Source organism: Carex rostrata, chromosome 16 (assembly GCF_964058835.1).
Source record: "Carex rostrata chromosome 16, lpCarRost1.2, whole genome shotgun sequence".
In the NCBI taxonomy this organism is placed as follows: Eukaryota; Viridiplantae; Streptophyta; class Magnoliopsida; order Poales; family Cyperaceae; genus Carex; species Carex rostrata.
Genome location: NC_135933.1, coordinates 9,433,968 through 9,444,136, shown reverse-complemented (window position 1 = coordinate 9,444,136; position 10,169 = coordinate 9,433,968). Strand labels below are relative to the sequence as shown.

Sequence of the window (10,169 nt, the reverse complement as noted above, 5' to 3'; positions counted from 1 at the left end):
GCGGTGTAACAAAATTCTACCTAAATTATTAGTGAAATAGTTAGCTCCAGGGTGTATGATTATTTACCTAAAAATACACTTATATGTTGTGGTTTTCTTCAGAAAATAAAAACTGGTTTTTTGCTATGTGGAGAATCATTAAGCATTGCAGATTTGCAGGGCGTCTCACAAGACACAGCTTTTCAACTATTAACTAGTACCGTTTATGTCTAATCAAAAGATAATCATTGCCACTGAGCTTTCTATATATTGACATGTTGTTTAGAAAAATAAAATATAATTTTATCTACTGTAACTCTGTAAGAATAGATAAATTATACCATATTACTTTTAATTTACTGTAAATTATATGCCATTCCTTTTAGTTTCCTTTCACATGCCATTCCTTCTAATTTAAAAGGCTGTAAATTTACTGTTTAAAATTTCTCTAATATATATATAGGTTGAAAGCATGAAAGAAGCTAGATCTGTATCCTATAATATCCCATTCTTTTCAATTAATAACTAAAAACGATCCAAGGCAAAAACACCTTGCACCAGTTTACCAATTCATAAGCAATCAATCATCACACATCCACCTACCAAAATTCGAACAAGAAGGAAATCACTAAATTTAATGTTCCCAAAAAAAGAATCAAATCATCACCACCACCATGTCAGACTTCGTGATACGTGACAAGTAAAAAAAATTCTGGATTATCTTTTATCAGCTATCCCTGCATAGAGACATCTAGCCGGCCATGTCGTTCCATGACCCGCCTCGTGGCAAGTGCCGCAGCCTCGCTGGCACGTAAAGTGCCAGTTGCCATGATGGCCTGGAACTCCTTGGTGATTTCCTCTTGCACTCGGCTGCGCACATCTCCAAGCGGATCCTTGATTTCCTTGGGCTCAGTTTCCGATGCTGGTTTAACAGCAGGTGGGACCGGGCTTGCAGAATTAGCCGAGGTTGCACTTGAGCTTGGATTGCTCTTGGGGGATGGATTAATATTATTTCTTGGTGAAGTGCTAGGAGGAATGGCAGGAGAAGATACAAATTGAGGAGCTTGTGGGACCGCTCCTGATCGCATGGTTGTTTCTAGCCTCTGAATCATAGGCACTGTAAATTAGACAAAGATCATAAAAAAAATTGTTATTCTGAGCTCTAGGTAAAGGTTGATTAAATAGTTTGAACAAAATAGTTCACTAAACATAGATGACAGAAACTTCTTCTATGTCTGTGCAACATTTAGATAGTACATTTGCAATATTTTCAAATAGAATATCCATATAAAATATTTGCAATAGATTTACTTAAACACTAACATAGCAGATACCTGTACTGCTAGTTTAGAACAAAACCAGTAAGGGCTGGTTTAAATGAGATGATATTGGTTCAGTCATAAAATTTGGTTCTCACCACCAAAGTAATGTTTCTTAGAAGCTGAGACCTCACAACTTAACAAACAAATCAATTAAACCATAGTTGCCATCCAAAATGAAAGTAAACAATAATAAGAAACATAGAGAAGGGAAAGAAAGAAAAATATTGTTCTCTTACTTATCAAGGCACCCATAGGGCTACTCATGACTTCCTTGGGCAAATCCAGTATATAATTCGGGATGGTTTTGTCGACCAAAAATTGTGCCACCTCATTGGTGAAATTGTTACAGTTATGCGACAGTAGGTCATAGGTCTCAGGTATGTACTTGGAACTAATCTCTTGTAGGTATTCCTCAAACACCTCTTCTGGGATATGTGTTGTACCAAGATCGACCACTTTGATTGGCTTCCCGTAGGGTGTTTTTCCCGCGGGATTCCGTTGGATCCCAGCTCCAAAATAGTACTCTATCCCATATACCACCACCCCTGTGTGCCTGTTAGAAAAAACTAAGTGTTTCATAATCTTTCTTTTTTTCTCAATAGTACACTGTTTTTTAGTATTTGCAACTTCACTCAGAAATTCACAATATACTGAACTAAATTATGATAAACATTGACAACTTTTGCTCCTAATTCTCAGAGGATTTATATGTTAGTTCTTACAACCATAATTATATGAGAAATGCTTTATTGTGTGTATATGCAATTACCATATGGCTTCAATGGCTTTGCCGAGAAAAGTTGTTGACAGCTGGCGAGCGAGCCCCTGGCTAAGATCGTAAACATTTAACTTGACTGGAAATCCCTCCTGGAGAAAATATATTCACTGGTCAAATTATGAAACTAAAAATCATTAGTAAAATTTATACTCAGAAAGACCAAAAGTTACCTCTGCCATCTCCTTCTTGCAACAGACCGGGAAACAATTAAGCCTGTGTAAGAAAGAACCAACTTGTAAGTTCAGTTATTCAGCAATCAAACTGCACGATTACTAATCTGAATCTACACAGATCAATGCAAAATTTTATAAAAGTATTAAGACTTGGAGAAGAAGAAAGAAAGAGCTGAATGACCAAATTGACCTATTCAACTAACTACAACCAAATCAACTCACTTTTTAACCTATTCAACTAACTAATCGAACAGTGTATAACCCTAGTCCCTACATTATGACTAAAGAGCTATGATTTGTTACAAAAGCTGAAGCCTTTGCCCCAATTATTCAAATATAGGCTAGCATTAAACAAAAATTAACTACCTCATCTCAAGGATCCACAAACATTACTTGCCATCGGCCTAGAGAGATAACACCAAAGCTCTACTTTCGCAGTTAAAAACTAAATTGAAACCTTTTGCGCTTTTAATCATAAAAAATTCAACCGAATCCAGGATGCTTAATAGCTAAGCGATTACAAAAGTAACAAATAATACTCGAGAAAAGAAAGGGAATCTCGTACCTTAATTTGCTTTTCCTTCCCTTTTCCAGAAAACAAACGAAAGAATAGTACTTGATAGAATGGAACAACGGTGTTTTTCTCCCTTTGAAGAGGCGAATCGGGCCCAACTTAGTTTATATAGACTCCGTTTATGGGATATGAACTCCGTTTGAGTCTGGATTCTCTGAGGTAACTCGAATTTTGAGTTTAGATATGAACCGTCCGATCAAAATCATGGTAAGTTGAATGCATAGTTAATTTTTAATAGTCGTGCTAAAACAGATCGGACGGTTTTGATTTAAATCTCAAAATTTGAGTTACCAGAGACGATTTGAAATTCGTTTACCTTCTGTCAGCGAAAAGTCTGAGAGAATTTTCAGAATCTGTTCCTGTGTAACTAACTGTGAAACCAACTATGTAGCGAGTTAAATTTATTATAACTTATAACTTGCTATAAATTTGGAAGCAGAAAGTTTACTAGAGAGAAATAAGACCTGTTAGCGGTTAGTTACGGAGTGGGTCTAACAAGTACATGACGCGAGCACCTTCTAGAGTCTTCTTGCCATTCGTCTCTTTTTTCTACCACGTGCCGCCGTCCGTCAGTTCGGAATTAGGATGGTAACGGTCCGATAAAGACCGTCCAATCAATATCAAGATCGTGTATATTTGATCAGTAATTCATTATTAATCTTAAAGTTGTGAACACAAATCATGATGCAGATTGGACGGCTCCCATCAGACAACCGCCCCGATTCTTTGGACATTTGTAGATGAGATCTCATGTCTGCTTAAAATTATTAAAAATAATCTATACCTTTTTAGTTTAATTAATACACATATATTGGGCCCTGCGGGCTGCAATATTTACACGTGATGCTACAGCTACAGCTCCTTAATTTAGCTATTTTACCCGTAATCACACCTGTGCGTATCCTCTGAGATATCTCATATTTTGCGTGACCGACGTATCCGGTGCCTATTCGAGGATAGCACAGGGGGCAGTATTATTTGAGCTTTGAGATTCGTGCAGAACTATTTAAACGGTTGTGATTTTCCAAAAGGTCACGCAAAATTTGAGATATCTCAGAGGATGCGAATTCTAATCACACCCATTTTTTGCCTCTCAGTGTCACCAGTCACCACCTCATAAATATATATAGATTGGAATATATTTTATTTTTGGAAAAAATTTCAGTGTGCCCATTCAAACTTTTAAAATAACCAATTTCTTCATAAATATACCATAATATTCAATATCCCTATCTAAACTTATTTTTCTTTCTTCTATCCCCATTTATCTATTTAATCTTTCAATTTTTGATTCTCAAAACTGTATGGACTAATTTACCCTCTCATTTAATTATTTCTTTTTTCCTTCTTCCCAAACCATCAAACACATTTGCTTTCAATTATTTGATTCAATCATACCTCCGTTAAGGGTCATCCTCTGATGCACCTCTTCGGCTCCTTGTTCAATTACTCTTCTCGAGCTCAACCAAATCATCACACCTTCTCTTCTCTTCTCAAATCCTCTGTTAAGATAAATTTATAATTATTGTGTCAAAATTGAGAATTGGGTCAATCACTGCCATGATTGGAAGTAGACTCCATAGGAGCTGGGGCTTGGTTTGAGCCATCAAAGTGATTAGCTTGTAGCCTTGTGATACTGGGAGAGTGTGGGAACGCTGGAAGAGAAAATTCTCTTAATCCAACCTCATGGTGATCTTATGATTCAAATTAAATTGACATGGGTTATGTATGTTTCAGGTGAAATGAGGTTACAGATAAGCATTCTTCAACAAACGGGGCTGCTATTCATGGCCAATGGATTCGTCAAGGCCTTTTATTGAAATAATAAAGTTTATCACTGTACATAAATAACAATAGAGTATTTATCACTGCCATGATTGGAAGCAGACTTCATAGGAGCGAATAGAAGGAAAGAACCGGAAAGAAGAAAGATGAAGAGTCGTAATAATAAAAGGGTAAATTAGTCCAAACAGTTTTGAAAATAAAAAATTGAAAGATTAAATAGATAAATGGGGATAGAAAAAAGAAAAATAAGTTTAGATGGGATATTGGATATTATGGTATATTTATGGGGAAATTGGCTATTTTGAAAGTTTGAATGGGCACACACGAAATTTTCCCTTTATTTTTTACCTAACCTTTTCTTTTTATCTTCAATCACGGTGAAATTGATCCCTGATGACGAGATGAGACCAGAAATTATGCTCGTAACAAAGCGTATTTATTGCAAATCAATATTTGGATTTTGCTGGAATATATGATCCAGTTAATGACTTAGTTTAAGACTCAAATAATAGTAATGTTCATCGATACATTTTTTATAAGGAGATTTTTATCTTAGAAGTTATCATAATATTTATTTTGTAACAATGTTACAAATTACAGATTCAAAATTTAAATAGAAAAATCTTTTATAGATAATAATGACTTAATTAGTTCCGCGCCGCCCCTTATACTATAAGCATCATCGTTGACTCTTCTAATGGAATATCCAACTACTTTTTAAGCACAAGCATAATATTAATTATCAAATTCAAACATTTTAAGCATCTGATCATATTTTTTTTACAGGACACCTTAAAAATACTCAAATTATACAAAAATCTAAGAGGATACATGTGTTTTCCAAGATTCGGGATAGAATCTCGATCCTCGGAAGCATAGGCGGGATTTACTTTAGCTTAATGGGATCAATTGATCTCCATTTATTATAAAATTAATTTAACCTAGCTTGTGCTATAGATTATAATATTAAAAATAAAATTGCTATATGTATACTAAACTTGACCTTCATTTATTTTCTAAAATTTGTAAGCTTGACCTCATACCTTTTTCAAAGAACAAAAAATTGAGTTTTATAAAATAAAGTTTGTCTCTTTAATTAATTGAAGTGCAGTATGTCTGGCTAAGGAAAATAGAGGAATGGGTGAGGCAGATTTAGAAGTTAGAAACAAGTCTCTCTTGCTACGATGGTGGTGGAATCTCTACTGCCAATCAAATTCTTTGTGGACTCAAACAGGGGCACTCATCCGTTCTGTCACAGGCATTCAACAAACTCATCAAGTTTGGATGATACAAGGTTCATTTTTCTGGAAATATTTGCAAAAAATTAAACCATTATTCGATTGGAGCACAGTTTGGATCATTGGCACAGGAGCTTCAATATTAATCTCATACTGGTTTGATGTTTGGATACATCCTCCAATGATGGAACAGTCGGCCATCGATCTATCATGGTACTAGGAATTGGTCCTTACTGCGGGCTATAGGAAATAACCTTACTCAGTGCTTGCAGAACCGATCTTCAGAAGATAAATTGATATGGCGGTGGACTGGTAATAGTGAATACTCTGCCAAGTCTTTTATATGGTAGTGACTGGAGGGAAATTGAAATGGAGATTTGATTTTATATGGCAGCTACAAGTACCACCGCAAATCTTTACCTTCTTATGTCTCAAAGGTAAATTATTAACGCATGATGTGATGCTTCGCAGAGGGATGCAATGTGATCTGGGATGTGTATTGTGCTTATCGTGCCAACTAAAAACAATATCTCATATTATGTTTCAATGTGAATATGCAACAAGTTTCTGGTCATGGTTATGCACACAGGAAACTCGGTGCAGCTAACGGTCATCAAATCCTGGAGATCGTGTCAAGGTCGGGTGACAAGGAAGGTATGGGGTGTTTTTTTCTTCTCGGCATGTTGGATTCTGTGGAAAGAAAGGAACCGCAAAAATTTTGATGGAAAGTGCATAGATGCTAGAGGAGCAGCTTTTAGGGCCTGAAGCAAGTATCTTTTGTGGCTACAGAATTGTTGATTTATTTTTAGCTTATGATGTTTTAATGTTTTCTTTTTGTTAATTCAACGATGTTTTAAAAAAAAATCTTTTTGAAAAAAAGTTTATGTCCACTGAGTTTTGTCCACCATCTGTCCACAACCTTATCCGGTTCTCACTTTTTAACGGTCTCCTATGCTCTATTTAAACATATCGTAACTTTCTGAATTTCATTTCTCAAATTTCCAATCAGATTTTGTTTTCTGAATTTCTCTCTCTTTCTTTTCTCCTTGCTCACTGTCTCCGCTACCCTATCTAAACTCCTGCTACCCTATTTTATGTGCTTAACCTTAATGTCTTCAGCAGGTAACAAATCTCGCTTCTCTTCTCTTTCGCTTTCGCTTCTCTTTTGCTTCTTTAACCGACACTTCTGACAAGGCAAGATGCTCGGTCAGATCTGAATTAGAATAGTGAAACAAAAGATCATCGTGGATTAGCTGCTGCTGTGGCACGACACAGAAGAGGTACACCAGTCAAACTAATAAGTAACAAAATCGTAATTGTTTTTTTTTGTATTTACCTTCTCTGATTCATTTTTCCTTTGCAATGTCAATTTTAATTGAGATTACTGACTCGATCTCGTTTTTTATACATGATCACAATGGAACCTTTAATCATGGAGCTCTATCGAATAGAAGTTGTTTTTGTTGAAGAGCACGGGAAAATTCAAATATAGTAAGTTATTTATATTAAATTTGTTGTTTTCGTTGTATGCAGTAACAGATCTAGCATTTCAAATGAAATCTGGAGGAAAGAGATGATAGAGAGGCGATATGGAGTATTGATCTGTTAATTTTACTGGATTGTTCCGTTAATTTTACAGTATTCATCTTGTGAAAATCTGGAGGAAATAGATGATAGAGAGGCAATATGGAGTATTGATCTGTTAATTTTACAATATTTGTCTTGTTAATTTTACAGTATCTATCTTGTCATTTTTCAGTATTCATCTTGTGAAAATCTGGAAGAAAGAGATGATTTGTTAATTTTATAGTATTTATCTTGTAATTTTACAGTATTCATCTTGTAATTTTACAGTATTCATCTTGTGAAAATCTGGAGGAAAGAGATGATAGAGATGCTTCTTACTCATCCGAACAATTAACACAAGAGGTTTTTAATGTAAAAGTTATTTGTTCATAGTTTTTTTGTTGCTATTATGCTATTTTGAATGTTGCAGTGAATATTTTTATCTTGTGTTGAACAAATGTTGTTTGTGGTGAACATATGTTGTTTTGTGGTGAACAGATTTTTTGTGTGATGATGGATGTATGTATAGATTTAGCAATTTTAGAGTATACATGGTATTATTTTATGGTTTATATTTTGCAATTTTACAATATAAATGCTTCTTTGTAGGTTGTAGTTTAAACTGAAATGTAGCATTTATTGCATTTTATCTTACAGTATAAATGGTATTATTTTATGATTTAGTTTTAGAAATTTTACAGTATACAAGATTCAATTGAAAATTTATAGTATTATGTGAAAATTTTACAATATACAAGATTCAATTGAAAATTTACAGTATTATTTGAAAATTTTACAGTATACAAGATTCAATTTTACAGTATATATTTTACAATATACAAGATATAATTGAAAATTCTAGTGTATACAAGATTTAATTTTTACAGTATACAAGATTCAATTGAAAATTCTATTGTATACAAGATTCAATTTTACAGTATACAAGATTCAATTGTAAATTTTACTGTGTAGAAGATTCAATTTTACAGTATACAAGATTCAATTTTACAATATACAAGATTCAATTGAAAATTTTACTGTATACAAGATTCAATTGAAAATTTTACTGTAGACAAGATTCAATTTTACAGTATACAAGATTCAACCTAGTGCTGACGCTAATAATTAACTCTAACTACCAATAACCGCTAATAACTAACTCTAACTACCAATAACTTCCTATAACTGTAATTTCCGAAAGTACAGTTTGAAAGTACATTTATTTTGTCCTGTTGTGCAAGTTACAATCTTTTTCTAACTATCATGGGACCACTTCAAATAGTTACTGGATGTTTTGTGATTAACTGATATATTTTATGTGATATATTGTATAATTATATAACATGTAGAAGTAATTTTACAGTATTCGCGCAAGTCAAAACTGTGGACAAATGGTGGACAAAATGCTGTGGACAATTAGACGCTTCCAATCTTTTTATCTGTATTGACCTCCATATACCAAAATCCTGCTTCCGCTCCGGCTAGGAAGCATCCTCTATCCACAATTATATCATATTTTATTTTATTTTTATTTTTTTGAAAGAACTGATAGAGGCTATCAGTTGTACAGAAATGAAATAAACAACATCAAAATCACAATCACAACTATACATTTTTACACATTCCTAAACTCTAGCAGTGTTTGAGTCATAGCCTTCCTTCCTGTATCTCTCTGCTACCCATCCCGGATCCCTGATTTTTCCTTCGAACAGCTTAAGGTTACGTTCCTTCCACAAGAACCAGCATGCGGCAATGAAATAAACACACCATTCCTCTCTAGGTATGTTTGTCATGCGCCTTCTCCACGATGTGAGGTATGTTAGCCGGAGTGTGTGGCCAGGCCACATGATTCTATGTCCCAACAGTGTAGTCATTTTGTTCCAGAGTGCTGTGGCAAACCAACACTGGAAGAACAAGTGCATAGCTGTTTCCATCGAGCAGTCGTCACAAGTGATGGAGCCCATATCACAATTGAACCCTCTTCTTTCCATTACATCGTGAGTCAGTATCTTCCCCCGGAATAGAAGATAGGCAAAAATTCTTACCGTAGGAGGGATTTTAAAATTCCACGTTTGCCTGAACTCACAAATGGTTTTACCCCCTGACATCATGACATCATACAGGAATTTAGCCGAATAGCATGCACTGGTTGACCAGATCCAGTATAGCTGATCCTCCCCCTCCGAAAATTCAACTCCCTGTGGTGAGAGAGAAAGGGTTACTGCATCCTTTAAGGAAATGCTCATATTTTATTTTATTTGCGAGGATAAAATTACTTAACAGCATCGGCACTCATACGGATAATTTCATTGGTAATAACAATTTATGTGATTTATTTTCGATGGTAGTTATTTTTTATACTCACAATAGTTACGTTTTTACTATATCTTGTTTCTTCCATGCAAAGCTCTCGATGCCAGCAATGCATCAAAGCACAAGAATTGGTAGGGGGAAGGGGGGACGCCGTCTTTGAGAATATTAACCACTTCTTTTAGAATGAAAATTTTCTCAGCAACACCTGAGGTGTAGCACGCATGCTATTCCAACTATTCAAGCAGGTGCCAAATAGGCCCAAATTGTTCATGTTTTGCTTCTTTGAGGCCCCCTTGTGTAGAATTTTCACGCTTGATTTTCATTGGGGCAGGTCACATTCTTCTCGATCTCTTGATTTTATTGTCAGTTCATGTGCTTAAAGGATTTGGATGATGTTTTGACTTATGACACCGTGACTTGTGGTGCTCTTCTCGGGTGTCG

The 10,169-nt window shown here is 34.9% G+C and overlaps 2 protein-coding genes across 3 annotated transcripts; both read right to left on the bottom strand.

Annotated features, from left to right (window-relative positions):
- Window positions 1-531: 531 nt before the first annotated feature.
- Window positions 532-2,930, bottom strand: LOC144567519 (uncharacterized). 2 transcript variants are annotated; one of them, XM_078317668.1, is made up of 5 exons: window positions 2,818-2,930; window positions 2,250-2,292; window positions 2,071-2,168; window positions 1,538-1,854; window positions 532-1,096 (listed from the first exon to the last, which is right to left on the bottom strand). In XM_078317668.1, exons 2-5 carry the CDS (start codon window positions 2,256-2,258, stop codon window positions 711-713), a joined length of 810 nt encoding a protein of 269 aa, XP_078173794.1. In that variant the 5' UTR covers window positions 2,259-2,292; window positions 2,818-2,930; the 3' UTR covers window positions 532-710. The 2 variants fall into 2 exon arrangements, with proteins under 2 accessions (XP_078173794.1, XP_078173793.1); XM_078317667.1 differs by lacking the exon at window positions 2,818-2,930 and adding an exon at window positions 2,619-2,792.
- Window positions 2,931-9,040: 6,110 nt separating this feature from the next.
- On the bottom strand, window positions 9,041-9,661 carry LOC144567120 (uncharacterized). Its single transcript, XM_078317172.1, has one exon. It carries the CDS (start codon window positions 9,659-9,661, stop codon window positions 9,041-9,043), a length of 621 nt encoding a protein of 206 aa, XP_078173298.1.
- Between the last annotated feature and the right edge of the window lie 508 nt (window positions 9,662-10,169).

What these genes read in the sequence shown, in the direction of transcription:
- LOC144567519 (XM_078317667.1), bottom strand. An exon ending in AAAGCCATTGAAGCCATATG is followed by an intron (nt 1,855 to 2,070) that starts GTAATTGCATAT and finishes TTTTTCTAACAG; the next exon opens with GCACACAGGGGTGGTGGTAT. An exon ending in CCCTATGGGTGCCTTGATAA is followed by an intron (nt 1,097 to 1,537) that starts GTAAGAGAACAA and finishes TCTAATTTACAG; the next exon opens with TGCCTATGATTCAGAGGCTA.
- LOC144567120 (XM_078317172.1), bottom strand. Translation starts at nt 9,661, where the DNA reads ATGAGCATTTCCTTAAAGGATGCAGTAACCCTTTCTCTCTCACCACAG.